This window comes from Capra hircus, chromosome 24 (genome assembly GCF_001704415.2).
Source record: "Capra hircus breed San Clemente chromosome 24, ASM170441v1, whole genome shotgun sequence".
In the NCBI taxonomy this organism is placed as follows: domain Eukaryota; kingdom Metazoa; phylum Chordata; class Mammalia; order Artiodactyla; family Bovidae; genus Capra; species Capra hircus.
The window spans coordinates 34,946,008-34,962,837 of NC_030831.1; the positions used below are offsets into that span (position 1 = coordinate 34,946,008).

General features: G+C 43.6%; 2 protein-coding genes across 5 annotated transcripts in view; one reads left to right on the forward strand and one right to left on the reverse strand.

Annotated features, from left to right (window-relative positions):
• On the reverse strand, positions 4,007-14,677 carry SNRPD1 (small nuclear ribonucleoprotein D1 polypeptide). Of its 2 annotated transcripts, none has more exons than XM_018039588.1 (5): positions 14,586-14,677; positions 8,213-8,289; positions 6,591-6,782; positions 4,352-4,457; positions 4,007-4,184 (listed from the first exon to the last, which is right to left on the reverse strand). In XM_018039588.1, the coding sequence occupies exons 2-4, from the start codon at positions 8,280-8,282 to the stop codon at positions 4,381-4,383; spliced, it is 339 nt and encodes a 112-aa protein (XP_017895077.1). In that variant the 5' UTR covers positions 8,283-8,289; positions 14,586-14,677; the 3' UTR covers positions 4,007-4,184; positions 4,352-4,380. The 2 variants fall into 2 exon arrangements, with proteins under 2 accessions (XP_017895077.1, XP_017895076.1); XM_018039587.1 differs by lacking the exon at positions 14,586-14,677 and adding an exon at positions 11,458-11,615.
• ESCO1 (establishment of sister chromatid cohesion N-acetyltransferase 1) overlaps positions 14,995-16,830 on the forward strand; it is a 37,087-nt gene continuing 35,251 nt past the window's right edge. For all 3 annotated transcript variants that reach the window (XR_001917170.1, XM_018039585.1, XM_018039586.1), the window contains exon 1: positions 14,995-15,110. The gene's annotated coding sequence lies outside the window, so the exon portion shown is untranslated. The remainder of the gene's footprint in view (positions 15,111-16,830) is intronic.

The following is a 16,830-nucleotide window of genomic DNA, read 5'->3' on the forward strand; positions in this document are numbered from 1 at the left end:
CTTCCACTGTTGATTCCTGGGCTTTGGGCTCAGTTGAGAACTTTCTTGGGTCTCTATCTTGCAGAAGGTTGATCATTTCTGGCTATCTGTCTTTATAATTCTGTGAGCCAATTCATTATAATATATCTCTTTGTATATGTAAATATCTTTTAGTGGTTCTGTTTCTTTAGGGAACACTGATACAGTTTCCCAAGAAAGATGAGTGGTTATCTTTTACCTACAAATGCATTAAGATTCACATCAGCCAAATCCCTCAGGTGACATTTGCTATTTCCGGTTAGGAAAAACAAAAAGCAATTGTCATAAGCTTTATCTGTGTACAGTTAAGGGGAAAATACCCAATAAAAACAAATGTGAGACCCTGGCTCAAATCTTAAAACTGCAGGATGAAATACACATTCAGATTGTACAAGCTGTAGATCAGTCTGTGATGCAGAGGCTTACTGGGCAAAAGCAGCAGCCGAGGGAACATTAACCGGCCCATGGGTTGACACAAAACCACTGTCTTGGAAGTTCTTGTCACTTGCCTTTGTATATTTTATTTTGGCTTCTTTGTTGTTTAGTCACCAAGTTGCGTCTGACTCTTTTCCGACCCCATGGACTCTAGGTAGCCCGTCAGGCTCCTCTGTCCATGGAATTTCCCAGTCAAGAATGCTAAAGTAGGTTGCTATTTCCTTCTCCAGGGATTGAACCTGGGTCTCCGGCACTGCAGACAGATTCTATACTGTCTGAGCCACTAGTGAAGCTCTTTGTAAACTAAATCTCATATTATATACTAACTTAACTCAAAATATAGGAAATACACAGAATTTAAAACTTTTACTTAGGGGAAAGACTGATTCAGATAAATGGAACACTACCATGGTCCTGCACAGAAAATTTAAAAAAAAATGCAAAATTTCTCTTCCTTCTCAAAAGTACACCTCTTGTTTTATGAATCCACCATGAACTTTCACATTAAAGACCAATATTAGACATATTCTTTTGTTGTTTTAATTGGCATGTCTCCAGAAATGTCTGTTGTTGAAGATACAAAATTCTTCCTCAACATAATAAGCAAAGTCCATTTTAGGTTTTCAGGAACGACTATTGTGTTATTAAAGGTTATTCTGATACATTGGTCACCTGATGCAAAGAGCTGACTCATTGGAAAAGACTCTGATGCTGGGAAAGATTGAGGGCAGGAGAAGGGGATGGCAGAGGATGAGATGGTTGGATGACATTACTGACTCAATGGACATGGGTTTGGGTGGACTCCGGGAGTTGGTGGACAGGGAGGCCTGGAGTGCTGTGGTTCATGGGGTCACAAAGAGTTGGACATGACCGAGCAACTGAATTGAACTGATTCTGATATTATGGAAGACCATATGAATTTTGTCTACTAAACACATTATGACATTTCACAATACTAAACCATCCTTGCTTGACCAATCTAGTTGTAGTAAAACAAAACACGCTGTAAAATATAATTTCTCTATTAGCTCACTTACAGTTTCCTATATAAACTCATTAATTTCTTTAAACAAACCCCCAAATTTCACAAAATCTTAAGCTTTAAAAGATATCAAATTGGGAATTCCCCAGCAGTCCAGTGGTTAGCATCCTGTGCTTTCACTGTTGACGGCTTGGGTTTGATCCCTGGTTGGGGCATTAAGAACTCACAAACCAAGTAGTGTGGATAAAAGGGAAAAAAACCCACCTCAAAACGTAAAAACAGAAGGCAATCCTTTTTGTAATACCACATGCCTGGTAAAGCCTGCCCTTGAACACCAAAGGGGACAGGACAAGGAGGAAAGTTCTACAGTCCAACTGGCCAGCTTCACTTCGAACCCAGTTACTTCTAACATCTGGAGATGAGGGTGATGCCTACTGGCTATCCAATAGGAAGAAAACCATCTGTTGTCCCCTGGGTAGCCCAGCCAATCAGAAACTGTAGTTACCCAACCAATGAGAGGCCTCTTCCTGCAAAAGATTCTGCTTATTACTGCCCCTCGCCAGGCCTCCCTGCCTCCCTCCCCCACGCCCTATCAAAAAAGGCCTGCTTCCTGGTTCTCTGGAGTTGCCTGTGCTCGGCCAGTTTGCTGCCAAATTGCAATTCTGGGTATTCTCAAAGTCACTGTGCTGATACAATAACTGGCTATTATTAAAGTTGACAAATTCAATCCAGTACCCACTAGGTTTAGCCTTATATTTAAACTGTGTCCCCAGACTGGTTTCACACTACAAACCTTGAAACACTAAAATTCACAAAATAAGACACAGTTAAGGGACTTCTGAAACTCCAGTACTTTGGCCACCTCATGCGAAGAGTTGACTCATTGGAAAAGACTCTGATGCTGGGAGGGATTGGGGGCAGGAGGAGAAGGGGACGACAGAGGATGAGATGGCTGGATGGCATCACCAACGCGATGGACATGAATGTGAGTGAACTCCGGGAGTTGGTGATGGACAGGGAGGCCTGGTGTGCTGCGATTCATGGGGTCGCAAAGAGTTGGACACGACTGAGCGACTGAACTGAACTGAAGGGACTTCTCAGGTGGTCCAGTGGTTAGGACTCCCCGCTTCCACTGCAGAGGGCACAGTTTTGACTCCCTGGTCGGGAAAGTAAGACCCTGCATGTCATGTGGCTCAGCCAAAAAAATTAAAAAGTAAAAAGGCACAGTTAAAAACATTTTTTTTGTTATTGGCATTTGACTTAAAATGAGCTTCCAGTTTTCAAAACAGACAAGATAATACAAAGTATGATCAGAGTGTTCACAGTTTGCAATTGTGTGTGTTTCCCTTTCAGCCTGTTAGTGCGGTGAGGTCAGGAGGCGCATGTTTATTCACAACTTGAGCTTTACTGTTCGTCCCCTCCTTGATGAACACTGGGTCCCTTTGCCTTCTGCTTGCATTCAACTAATCGGCTCAAAAACAGAGGATGGAAAAGCACGAGATGCACACACACACACGCCACCCACAAATGCTGCTGCTCTCTCAATTTACCTGACTTCCCAGCAGCAGTAAACTAGCTTTATAAGAAACTATGTACTGAGACGTTGTTCTCTAGGGTTTCCCTGATGGCTCAGTGGTAAAGAACCTGCCTGCCAATGCAGAAGACATGGGTTTGATCCCTGTGTCAGAAAGATTCCCTAGAGAAGGAAATGGCAACCCAGTCCAGTATTCTTGCAGGGAGATCCCATGGACAGAGAGGCCTGGGGCTGGCACAGGAGGCATATACAACTTGGTGACTAAAACATTTTTCTCTAAATCTAATCTATTAAAACAATTCAATAAATCCTTATTAATGATAGGAAAGAATCCAGTTTTGCTGGCAAATAAGTCAGTTGCCTTTTTTTCATTCTTAAAGAACTACTTGTAAAAGTATTTGGTACAGGAGCCAATGATAGGTATATTACACATTTACAAGTCTCAACACTGCTTATAACAGATAATCTAGTGAACACTGTTTACAGTTTCAATGCAGAGAATGTAAAACAGACTTCCCTGGTGGTCCAGTGGTTAAGACTCTGTGCTTCAAATGCAATGGACATGGGTTTGATCCCTAGTTGGGGAACTAGGATCCCACAAATTGTCTGGCAACCCCCCCCAAAAAAACCCCATTAACAATGACGACAAAATCAACGACTCCTGAATTAGATGAGCATCACCTTTTACTAAGAAACATCTCCATGGACCAAAACTCAGGAAAAGGAGAATCAATTTTAGACCTCATTCCACAGGACCTCAGTTTCTGACGTATCAAAAAAGACTTATTTTACGTGTAGGAAGATTCCACAGAAAGGAATCAAGGTAAAACAAAACACGCCAGTGCATGTGAAATAAAAAGGTATATATTCTACATACATTCATGAAAGAAATACTTTAGTTCAAAAAATTAAAAGCCTGATCTAAGATTGGAATTACTGTAGGACGACCTAGTAGTAATGCTTAGCTCTTACTGTGTTGATATCAAGTATACACACATGAACTTTAAAAACTTAATATGATATAATCAACAGACAAATGTGTTACATTTATGTTTATTAAAAACTGCTACAAACAAACAAAGCCTGTACAAAAAACTTGCAACATCCACCCCTGTAGAACTTGTAAGCTCCAGCAACATTATCGCTTAGGACTTCACATTCCCCTGCCTTGGCCTCATAGTCTTCCTCTGTCACGTATCCGTCTTCCTGCCCCACCTGCCATAAACAAAACCAGGACAAAAAACATCCCATAATTCTTATCACTCTGAAACAGTAATCGCAAAAGACATTATCACTCAGGGCCTCCCTCTTTCTCTGCCTTGGCCACGCCCTCTTCCTTGGCTGCCATAAATGAAACTTAAAAAACATAAAAAAAAACATACCGTAATCCTTACTACTTTCTTGGGAGACATTATCGCCTAGGACCCCCTCTTCCTCTGCCTCTGCCTCTGCCTCGTCCTCTTCCTCGGCCTCGGCCTCTTCCTGCAACTGAGGGAAGAGAAAAACAAAGTAAGGTAAATTCTCTTCTGTGCTGATGTGACCTGGCCACTGCCAACAGCACCTACAGTAAAGAAAACTTTAACTCAGCTTCTCTCAAATGTAACCTCAGAGTCACCTCTTCCGATACTTTATCATACGGAACCAAGAACTGCTGGCTTAATACCTTAATATTTGTTTCATTTGACTTTATTTATTGAGAAATTCATCAAGGTTTAAAATATTTTTTCTTTGTATCATGCCTCAAATTCACCACAAAATGAAACACAAATGATCTGAACTTCACGTAAGATGAAAGAGATTTCATACTAATGGAACAGAAACACTATGTGCCAGTTTTGCTACTGAAGAGAATCCAAGTAAGTTAATTCACATTAAGAAAGTTTAAGATACATTGCATCAAATAACAACCTCGTGATTTTTCTGAATCTTAAGTCGTCTGACCCAATCATAATTTAGTACTTTAATACAGTAACAATATCCCTGTTACCTGGTCATCCTAGCTCTGAGCTTCCTATTTTCAGGTATCTATGAATGTTCTTAAAACCCTGACATTTCTACTCATCGTTTGGAGTCTTATCATTCAAAGCAACAGAGTAAATCTAGCACTTCTCTTGAAACAAGGCAGATTAACCACACTTATCTCCCATTCGCTCTGAGGTTCTATTCACGATAGAAAAGAAAGAAAAACGGCAAATATCCATGGAGCAAGGGCACAGAAAAAATGCAGCAGTTTAAACATCTCAACAAATTTCTAAGTCAGAAAACAGACTGAGAACAACAAATTTTTAGTAAAGGAAGAATAGCCTCAAAAAGACCTAGGACCTTAGAAGCCAAGCGTAAGGTGAGGCAGGAGGCTGAAGACATGGGGGAGAGGCTGACAACCCTTGTGTGGGGCAGCAGACTGGCTAGCCCTCTTCCTATCCTGCAATGCTAATGCCTATTTCCCTGACAGGTAGGCAGGAAAAGAAAGAGAAAATTAACCTAAAGACTTTGAAGCAGAAAGGGTTTGGATTTGAAAACAGTTGCAAAGTGGATGGCAGCAAAAGTCACCGAGCCAGAGGGACGAAGAGAGGGATCAAGTCAGTGTTTTTTGAGCTATGTGGTACAGCCTGAACGGTTTTTTTTTTTTTAACTGAAAGAGAATAGGACAGGAAACTTAAGGGCATCTGCATGTATAAAGACTAAACAGTTCTTTGTGAAACTTTGAATGAATAGGTCATGATGCAAAAAGTGGATTTGTTAGTGTGGGTGGGAGGAAAAGTCTCAAAATCATTGTGCTAAGTTCAGTATCAGTCCCTTTCTCCTGTCCTGCTCCTGCGATGCTGGTTGCCAGACACATCTCCCATGTGACTACAATCTTTTTCTGAGAAAACCAGTTCCAGAAAAGATTTCCACATCCTAAAATCTGGGGTTGCCTCGGTGGAGAAGCAAATTTACTTTGAATCCACCAGCGAAGGAGTCCAGCCTCCCTTCCCAGAAGTTCTCTTTCCAGGGTCCTTCTTAAACCATGGATGGCCAAAGTGCAAGATACTACAGTTAACACCTTCAACATAAAGAGCATATTAAGAGGTTAAATAAAAAGAGAAACCAGAGAAAACAACACCAAGTTTAGAATAAAAGACAGAGAGAAAAGTAAGAGAAGAGACTCAGTCAGTCAGAAAACTCAATTATTAAGAATTCCAGGAAGAAAGAACAGAATAAGCAAAACAGAAGAAATTTATCAAAGGTACACAAGTAAATTTCTTAGCTCTAAAATACAAGAATATCCATACTGAAAGGGCCCACCAAGTACCCAGAACAATGAAATGGACAAAAAGCTAAGTCATTAAGGAATTTCAGAATAGCAGGAATAAAGGGTTCATCCCCAAACGTTCCCAAGTGTGCAGGGAATGGGGAACCAGGCCATGCACAAAGGACCAGCAGGTAAGAACAAACAACACTGGTCTTTTGAATAGCAATACCAGGAACCATAAGAAACAGCAGGTGTACTCATATGACAAGTATAGGCAATTAAAAGCAACCAACCAACCTGTGTTGTTGGCAGATATAAACATATTTTGAATAGTGGATTAGGTTATAAATATACCATACACAAAAATGTTTATAATCCTTCAAACTTACCAGCTTCCCTTTTCTTAGATTTCACCTTTGGTTCCACATCCACGAGCAGTGTATCCAGAGGTAAGCTGTCTGGCAGAATAAAATACCGAATGTTATTTCCTCGAATACTCAGTGTTTCCAGCTGTACAGGTTCTCTGTTCTTCAGGGTCATTTTCACTGCTTTAAGATGTGTATTCATACTGACGTCTACACCTGGAGGGAAAAAAGAGGGCAATTATTAGCATAAAAAGGAAGGCAACCGATTTATCTATCAGGCCACAGTTGGTACTATATTAGATTTATGAGCTCTATGTTCCAGGAATGGTACGCTAAGGCATTCTAGTTTAATCCTCAATGTCCCTGTGGTAGATGGTATGATTATCCCTATTGTGAAGACTAAAATATACAGCCAGGATATAAGAAACATAACAGTGGTTGTCAGTGAGGGGAGAGAACTGGATTTTTACTAGATTTTGCTCCCCCAATTAACTACATTTTTATTAAGTGCCTACTGTCTGTGAGGCAGATCTTGCACTGTACTACTTTTGTCTTCTTCCACCACTGTATTTTAAATTCGTAAAAAGCAGGAAAAACACTCAGCCTCCTCCACAACATGTAACACAAAGCTCAGAAGTGAAACTGAAAGTCGCTCAGTCCTGTCTGACTCCGAAACCCCAGGGACTATCCAGTTCATGGAATTCTCCAGGCCAGAATACTGGACTAGGTAGCCTTTCCCTTCTCCAGCAGATCTTCCCAACCCAGGAATCGAACCAGGGTCTCCTGCATCGCAGGCGGATTATTTATTAACTGAGCTAGAGCAGACTAAATCATTGTTTAAAATCACAGAATTTTAACAGCAAAATTATACTTCCTTAGATACGATCACTATGTATCAAAACCTTATACTACATGGACTTCCTTTCACAGCAATTGGTGTTGCAAAGTTCTAGGAAACTCACAAAAATCACCAATTATGTAAATATTTCAGAGAGTAGAATGGGGCCATCTGCTAAGACAGCATTTTCTTTCATCAATTCTTTTAAAAAATCTGCCCTTTGGCGGGTGTGTGTGTGTGTGTGTGTGTGTGTGTGCAACATCTACTATCAGTGAAGAATCATAGTGGCTTTAAATATAAAACTACATATCAAACATCTAACATCACTAAAACAGAGACATCTAAGAAAAAAAGACAAAGAAAATACTCAAAACTGTTATGCTTAGGTAAAATTATGGTTCCTCATCACCCCCTCCCCATTTCCTATGTATGTTTTACCCAAGATAATCAGATATGGAAACCCTATCCTCTATCTTCAAAGACTTTACCATTGAACAGGGGACACAAAATTCTAATAAAAGTAATATGTGTTTTGGAAGATGTAACACTCCAGGGGGCACATACAGGCAAAAGTGGAAAAGGCATAAATCAAGAAAACAGTGGTTACACATAGGATAACCTGAATCCAGTCTGGTATTAGCACAAGAGCTTAAGGGGAGACACATGTAAGAAGGTGCATGTAATACTCCAGACAAAAGGCATGAGATTTGTACTAAATAAATGTTATTAACCAAACAAAGAATTCTGGCCTGCAGGTCAAAGAGACAGGGGGGAAAAAAGTGTTATAAACTCAGTCCAACCTCCATACCTGTGATTGTTCCATGGACCTGTGTTCCATTCTTTAATTCAATGGTTACAGTTTCGTGACTCAATTTCATCAAAAATCTATAAAGACATAAGAATAAACAGCAAGTTTTTACTTTTACTACTCCAAAAACACGTTTATGAAGTCAAAGTGAAATTTCTAGATGTAGAAAACGTGCTCTGGATGCTGTCTGCACCCATTCCCGTTAACAGTGTGCATTATAAGTCCCCTAGTTGTATAGAAAGGGGCCTCAATAACAACTCACCGAATAGTCATCCATTCCTCACTTCACCTATTCTGCTCTCCAACTTATGAAACAATGCAGAGGAAATTGAAGAGTTCACAGATTCACAACCACATCTAGGAAAGTAAACAATAATCCTACAGTATGATCTAATATGCAACTCATATTCAAGATTTCTGGCGTATAGTATAGTATGTACTCTGTATACTCTACCACAGCATCCAGCACAACTGTAGGACTCCCACAACTGGAGGATTCCCTATGTCCCCACAGGGAGAATCCACTTGAGGGGTGGGATCAGGAGCTTTATATCTAATCCTGGATTGTAACAAGCACTAAGAGTTGGCAAAAATGTTTCCACGATTAAAGGGAAGTCAGCCTTAAAAATGTAACTTTTTAAGAGGTATAGACAGCCATCAAAAAAGGGGAAACTACTTGATCTTGTATAAAAGCAAGTCTCAAACCTGCTCTCATATAAAGAAAAACCCAAGTGTTAAATCCTTTCCCTTTCCATATTTGCTGTCAAGGAAAAAAGTCTCTCTTAATGAACTGAATCCAAATACATTTTATCCAGTCCAAGGATATTTCTTTGATAAATAATACATGCCGTTCTATATTACCTGGTACTGCCTGTGCTTGGTAATGAGTATTAACAGTGACCAAGACTAAGCCCCCAAGGAGTTCAAACTCTAGGAGAAGAAGGGACACATAAAGTAATTTTTTAAGGTAACTACATAAATTTCAAGCACTATGGAGATACGCACAGGTTTTTGTTGTTGTTGTTGTTGTTTTATCATGAATATAATGTAGCATGAGTAGGAAGGAATCAGATCTTAGTGGACTTCTAACAAGAAGTCTGAAAGGCTGCTAATATATGCAGCAAGAGAGATAAAAGCAAAGACACAATAAGAAATAGCACAATGTACACAGAAACTATATGTATTACTGCTGAAATATTAAGTCCAAGAAAATGAGTAGAGAAGAGTTGCCTTTCAGGGGATGCCCCAGCTCTGTTAAAGAGTTCTCCTACGAGAACAACAGAAGGGTTTTCATCAATGGAGTGAAGCATCACATTAGATGACAAAGTAGGTGTCTTCTGGGGTTGGACACGACTGAAGTGACTTAGCAGCAGCAGCAGCATACACTTTTCAAAATTGGGAAGTGATGCTAAATTTCACTGTATGAGACATTTACCTTTTAAGAAGTGAGATTTAAAAACCTGGGTGGAGAAAAAAGGAAGTCTGAACAGCTTAGTGGTGTCATGGAAGTGGCAGGGAGGGTTCATGGAGGGCAGGAGAAAGAAACACTACCATCCAAGCCAGGAACCAAACAAATTAAAATTATTTTCTGATAAATCTTTCACTATCTGAATTCCCTCTGCTTACTGAATTTCAGATACTCAGATAATACTTAAATATTCAGGTAAAATGGGATCCTTCAGTATACCACTGAAATGGCATCCAAAGCCACACTATTAAATTAAAAAATCAAAGAAAACAGAATAGTGAAAGACACTTATTAGGTACTTAAATCTGCCAAAACCTGGCAATTTATCAGATTATTAGGATCATCAAGAGGAATAAGTCATGGATGACTCCCAGGTTTTTGATCAGGGTGACAGTAAAATAATAATGATGTCACCAACTGAGATGCTGAAAGAAGTCAACCAAATCTGCAAGCCACTTACACAAATAACCATTTTTTCTGGTGCAAAATACATTCTTCAGGTATTAGAAATTTTGTTTCTATAGTCTAAGACACCGAATAGGATTCAGTACATTCATTAAAATTTATAGAAATACTCTGTCCCTGTCACACAGACTGTCTTTAAATGAGACAAACTGATTTCAAAGAGTAATACATAAAACTTAACTATAGATTCAGGTTGGCAGGTATTGACTACACACCAGTTATATCTCAATAAAACTGGAAGGAAAACAATGTACAAAAAGTTGACCTTAAATGCGCTCTCTAAAATGCCACCCTGAATGAGCATTTTTATATGCTATTTCAAATGTACTAGAAACTATCTACTTGTCTGCCTTCACCACAAAACATAAAACTCCAGGAAGGCAGGGACCCTGCCTGGGAAAAAAAAAATAATCCATAATGAACGTACAGTGTAACAGGTGGCCAAAAACTAGTCGACACTGACAATCCTTGACTGAACAGACAGTAAACTAGCTAAGTTAGTTTATAACTGCCTGCTAAGATAGAAACTTAGTTATCAGAAACCTCTGCTTCTATGTTCCACCTCTCAGTCTCAAGCAAAACCACCAAACCTAATCTATTTGCAGGGAGTACAGAATGAATTACTTCAATCAATAAGCACGTCTTCAGTATGCAAAACTAACCGGCCAAATTTAAACACAGATACAAACCAGAAGAAATCTCGAGTATCTGTGTAATTAGTCAAAAAATACAGCAAACAGATTCTTCCTAAATCAAAAGCTTACTCTACAGGGAATTAATGCAGACTGTATAACTTAGAGTCTAGGGAGTAACAACAAGAGGGGAAAAACACTAAGAAAACAACTTACGAAATCAAAAAAGTCTTTTTTGATTGAAACATTTGGGAATTGGGTTACATTATTTCTTAATAAACCTCTGCTGCATGCTGAGACGAAGCAGAAAAGTAACCCAGACTAGAGCACAAGTTCGACGCCAATCAAAGTCTACCGACTTTCACCCAGAGTTAAGAGCTTGGGAGCCTGGCGCTGCACCTCTACGGCCTCTATGACTCTAGGTGGGAACACCCGGTCTGGCCTTTATTTCCACCTCTAGGAAGACAGGCAGGACCCCGGCTCGAGCCAGTCTGAAGCCCAGGCCCGAGCGCCTGCGGGGGCGCGGGCCAGACCCGGCTGCAGTGGCGGGCGCCGGAGGCCGTTGGCAGGCCGCGCGCGCACGCGGCTTTCGCGCCTCCTGCATCGGTAGCAGCCCGGCCTCCCGCTCCGGGCCCCGATCGGCCCTCCCGAGGCCCCACTCCGCTCAGTCACCTCCTCACCTCACGAGCTTCATCCTAAAGGCGCCGTCACCCTTTCCGCCCGATAGTACACGAAATCCGACCACCGAGAGCCGAGGTTGGGCGTATGAATGGCCGGAAACACTTACTCTCGGGGATCCGACGTAGAGACCGCGCCGAGCGCAGGGACGCACGGCGGAAACGCTGCGGCCGTGCTTGGGCTTTTCCCTTCCGGCTGCGCGAAGCGCCACGGCGGCCCCTGGCGGTTGGAGGTGTGCCTCGCAACTGCTGAGGGTGTTTAGGGCGGGTTTAGACTTTCAGTATGGAGATTTGAGGAGATTACATCCCCTTAACGGGCAGGGCAGGGCTCCGTGTATTATGCAGCACCAGATTTACTCGTTAATGAAAGTTAGTTCTGGGAGAAGTCCAGAGGATTATGCTAATTCTGTTCCAACAGCAGGAACTTCAACATTGCTTTATGTGCCTGAAGAAAATCACACAATTTAACTGATTATAATATAACTAATGGATACTTTCTCCTTTAGTCCAGGTGATCTCCAAAACTAGAGCTTTAATTTGTATCTCCAGCTTGGACTTCATCCCTGGTCATCAGAATTCCTGAATATTGTGAGGCATTGCTCATCTAACATCAATGTCATCTGGAGGAAATGTTAGAATGAAATTCTGTCAGCATGGGGTCTGAAATTCTGCACTTCTAACAAGCCTTTTTATTTTTTATTTTTATTTATTTATTTTTACTAACAAGCCTTCAGTTGATGAAGATGCCCCTAGTCCATGGATCTCAATTTGAGTAGCAAGACTGTAATGGACTTATGTGTGCTACCTTCTCAACATCTATCCCCCGTCTTCCCAACAGCTCCTAATAATCTCCTGGCGATCCAATGTGGACCAAATGGCCATCATTTTTGTTTTTATTTTCTAGCTTGAAAATTTTTAAGAATTTTTACTCTCTCATAGTATAAAACCGTCAAGAGTCCTGAAATAAAGTCAGCAAGAATGGAGGAACAAAGAAAAAGCCTTTATTTGCTGCTAGCTAGAGGGTCAGTCTGAAAATGAGACTCCTCTGTCTTCTTGGAGTTAGCTGAGGTTTTTTATGTTACAAATGGCTTCCCTGGTGCTGCAGAGGTTAAAGCATCTGCCTGCAATGCGGGAGACCTGGGTTCGATCCCTGGGACAGGAAGATCCCCTGGAGAAGGAAATGGCAACCCACTCCAGTATTCTTGCCTGGAGAATCCCATGGACAGAGGAGTCTGGTGGGCTTCAGTCTGTGGGGTCGCAAAGAGTCGGACACGACTTAGCGACTTCACTTTCACTTTGTATGTTACAAGTATTTAGATTGGCCATGAGAAAAGAATAAGGAAATGAGAATGCAACCAGTGGGGCAATACAGCTGTTCCATTAATTTTTAGAGGCGGATGTCTTAATGATAAGGGCTTCCCTGGTGGCTCAGTGGTAAAAAAGAATTCATCTGTCAATGCAGGAGGCTCTGGTTCCATCCCTGGGTGGGGAAGATCCCCTGGAGAAGGAAATGGCAACCCACTTCAGTATTCTTGCCTGGGAAACCCCATGAACAGTGGAGCCTGGAAGGCTACAGTCTTTGGTTGCAGAGTCAGACATGACTTAGCAACTGAACATTAGCAGCATGCAAACCCCCACCAAATTCACTTATGCAAATCTTCACCAACACTAATTGTCACCAATCTTTTTATGGACAATTTGATAGGGGTAAAATTAGACCAACAGGCTACAGTCCATGGGGTTGCAAAAGAGGTAGACATGACTTAGCAACTAAATAACAATTAATTTATGTATCAAAAATAAATACATATGGTTTTATATGGTGTAACCTTTGTAAGGATTCCCATGTTCCTGATTGTGGCCAACACAAATACAGTGAATAGACAACTGAGAAGCAGAGGCTCTGGAACTTCCCTGGTGATCCAGTCGTTAAGACTCCATGCTCCCATAGCAAGGGTCAGGGAACTAGACCTCCCATGCAGCAGCAAAAAGATCCCACATGCTGCAACGAAGACCCAGCATGGCCAAATAAATATCTTTTTCAAAAAACAAAAGCCAATTTTGGGGGAATGGAAACTTGTAAATATGGTTTGTGTAGGTGTGTATGTCAGAACTTAATTTATTACAGATAAAGTGGTTTACACACAAAAAAAATTCCACCAATTGTCTTGACAATCTAAAGGTGAAGGTAAATGTATCAATAAGTCAGATATTTTATCAGTAGTAGATAACCAGCTTTAACCAGGTTGGCAGTCTACTCCCTGGCATTAAGGGCACAGATCCTCTGCTTAGTGGAAAATCCATGCCTAAATTAGAGCTCCCCATCCATATCTTGGGTCCTACAACCTCCCAACAATCAGTTGATTATGACTGTTTACTCTTGTATTTACTACTGGAAAAAAAAAAAAATCCCCGTATAAATGGGTGTGTTTAAACTTGTGTTGACCAAGGGACAAATGACTGTGTCAAGGATTGGGGATGTGGGGGTGAGGGGCGGCAGACAGGTTTTCGCCAATTATCAGAAGATATGGTGGTGGGCCAATGGCTTCACCCACCAAGAGCTCTCATTTTGGTTTTTAAACCATAGCACCTCTCCAGACTAAACTGACAGGCAGCTCTATAAAGTTTTATGGAAGATGATGAAAAAAAAAAATCAGGTTTCACTAACTTAAGAGGGTATATTGGGGTGGACTTGGCTTCAAAAAAGGAGGGCAGTAAGAACCATGGGGAGAATCCACTTTTGATCACCTCTTCAGATTCTCAAAGGCAAGAGGACTCATTTACCTATCCTCACAGTCCTACAAATAAGCAAAGAGAAGCAGAGAGGGCGTGTTCAAAAGCAGTGTCGAATCAAGAATCCTAGGATCCTGGATTCAATCTTTGGAGGCCTTTGTCTCAACACACGCCGTGACTAAATTTAGTGGAACTTCCTACAATTTCTTGTCAACTCTTGTGCTCTGATGCCCAAGGAGGAAAGTGTGCAAAGAAACGCTGAAGCCCTGCATTTTGGGGAGACGCTGGAGAGCAATGCCGGGAAGGAGGGAGAACGGATCAGTCGCCTCCCCTTTTTTGTACACTGGCTCGTGTGGAAGATGAGAGGTATCTGAACTGGAAGTCGCAGAGAGCAGTACCTGCAACCAACAGAAGAACCGCTGGCGACGGATCTTCAAGACAAACCTCCACCGCTGGGGGCGTGGGTGGCTTTATTCCGAGACGACCGGGGGGAAACAAGGGAAGCGGCTGCCGGTCGGGTACAAGGCGCCCACCCGTGGAGGCGCGCACGCGAGGCCTCCCACCGCGCCTGCGCTGCGGCCGGACGCGGGCTCGCCTCTCCCCGACGCCCCGCCGTCCCGGCCGGGGTGAAAAACGGCGTGACACGCAGCGAGCGTGGCGGCCATCTTCAGCCTCTGGGCACGTCAACGGAGCGGGTTCGGGCAGAAGAAGAGCGTTGCGCAAGCGCGCCCAAGACGGTCCCAGGTAACTCCCATCTGACGGGCGAGGCGTCGCCGTCGTCGCCGGAAGTTTGGCGTTTCTGTGCCGCGGGAGAGGAGGCGGCGGCGGCGGCGGCAGCAGCAGAAGCAGCTGAGTGTCTCCCGATACCCGGATGTGAGGCGGTCTGCTGGCTCGCGTCGGACCCTCGGCCGGGAGCAAAGAAGGTAGGCGAGCGTCCCGCCCGCCCCGCCGCCTCTGTCGTCCTCGTCTCCCTGTGGCCAGCCCCTCCGGAGAGCCGGACGCCTCTGCCCTTTCCCGTCCCACCCTCTGGGTCGCGTCGCCTCACACGCCTTTCCTCCTCCTAGGGTCTCGGCTTCGGGCGCCCCCGGGAGGGAGTGGGCGGTTCCGGGACGCGGTCGCCGGAGGCAGGCAACCAACCTGCGCGGCTCGGCTGCCTGGCCGCCGCATCACCTGCCGCGGCCCGCTGGGAGGTCGGAGGTATTGAGGAGTCGTGGCCAGAGTCTCGCCGGGGCTTCTGGAGCCCCGTGGCGGCGTGCAGCCATTGCGGCGGCCGGGGCGGTGTCGGCCCGCAGGTAGCCGGGCCTCGTCCCGATCTTCTCCCCCGAAGCCGCTGCTCCAGCCCCGGCGGAGCTGCTGTCCTGCGGCTCGCTCTGCTGCCCGCCGCCCACCCGCTGACCCGGCGTGAACCCCGAGGCCTCTGCAGTCTGCGGGCTGGGCTGTGGGGATCTTGGCTTCACGATCCTTAGCCTGGGAGGGGAGCGGTGGCCTGGGTCCAAGGTCAGAGAGGGATTCTGGTTGGACCCGAGGATCTGGGCGCAGGCCAGGCTGCTCTGGAGTAGAAATTGGGTTTGTTGAGGGCCATCGCGAAGTTTGTAGAGAGAGATGAGAGCAGAAGGGAGTTGAGTCCTCGATTTTGATCCCTGTTCACAAGATTATTTTACAACGGGGGTTGTTTTCCTCGGGCAGAATGGGAGAGATAGCTACTCCAAAAACTGGAGAACACTCCCTCTCCCACACCCTCAAGCTTCCCCTCCCCCATCCCCAGTTTTTTTTTTTTTAATTGAAAACCCACCTCATACAGTAAGGCTTCTCTAGTGGCTCAGGTGCTAAAGAATGCCTGCAGTGCAGGAGACCGAGGTTCGAAACCCGGGTTGGGAAGATCCCCTGGAGAAGGGAATGGCTACCCACTCCAGTATTCTTGCCTGGAGAATCCCATGGACAGAGGAGCCTGGCAGGCTGCAGCCCATGGGGTCGCAGAGTCGGACACGACTGAGTGAGTAACACACGCACAGTATTTTACAGGAGACGGGGCGGGGGAGGAGGGAGTAAGCTTTGAGGTTTGAAAAGTACTGTGAACCTTGTTTTCCGGTAGCCTCTGGATGGCTGAAAAGGGATTCTTTCTGCAGGAAGTAATTGCAGCACAGAGTATTTAGATAGTATTATCAAATGCCGTTTCAGTAAATAGCCTTTGCAGGAACCAACAAAAGAATGCCACTTAGTAGAACAGTAGGATGTGGGTGTACTTTGTTTTTTTCCCACCTCAACTTTTTTTTTAAAAGCTGGGTAAAGCACGAGTTCAGTTTATAATATTTTGAATGCCGTGAATTATGCTATATTCAGCGACTTCTGGTCAAGTCTTTAGTATGCCCGGCACCAGCCGCAGTGGAACTGGGTCTAATTTGAAAAACTTAAAAAACCCCCATGGACAGAGGAGCCTGGCGGGCCACGTCCATGGCGTTGCAAAGAGTTGGGCACGACTTAGCGACTAATACACTAAAAAATCTCACCGTGGAATTAGATATGAGAGTAGGATGAAAAGTGCTTAATTTGGAAGCTGCAAATTGAGGCCTAGAGCTTGTGCGGAAGTGAGAAAGCTGTAACACAGACACTTCCCCTTTTTAGGCAGAATGCAGTGTATGCCCC

What these genes read in the sequence shown, in the direction of transcription:
- SNRPD1 (XM_018039587.1), bottom strand. An exon ending in GGTCCATGGAACAATCACAG is followed by an intron (nt 6,783 to 8,212) that starts GTATGGAGGTTG and finishes TTTTCCCTCCAG; the next exon opens with GTGTAGACGTCAGTATGAAT. An exon ending in ATCTAAGAAAAGGGAAGCTG is followed by an intron (nt 4,458 to 6,590) that starts GTAAGTTTGAAG and finishes CTCTTCCCTCAG; the next exon opens with TTGCAGGAAGAGGCCGAGGC.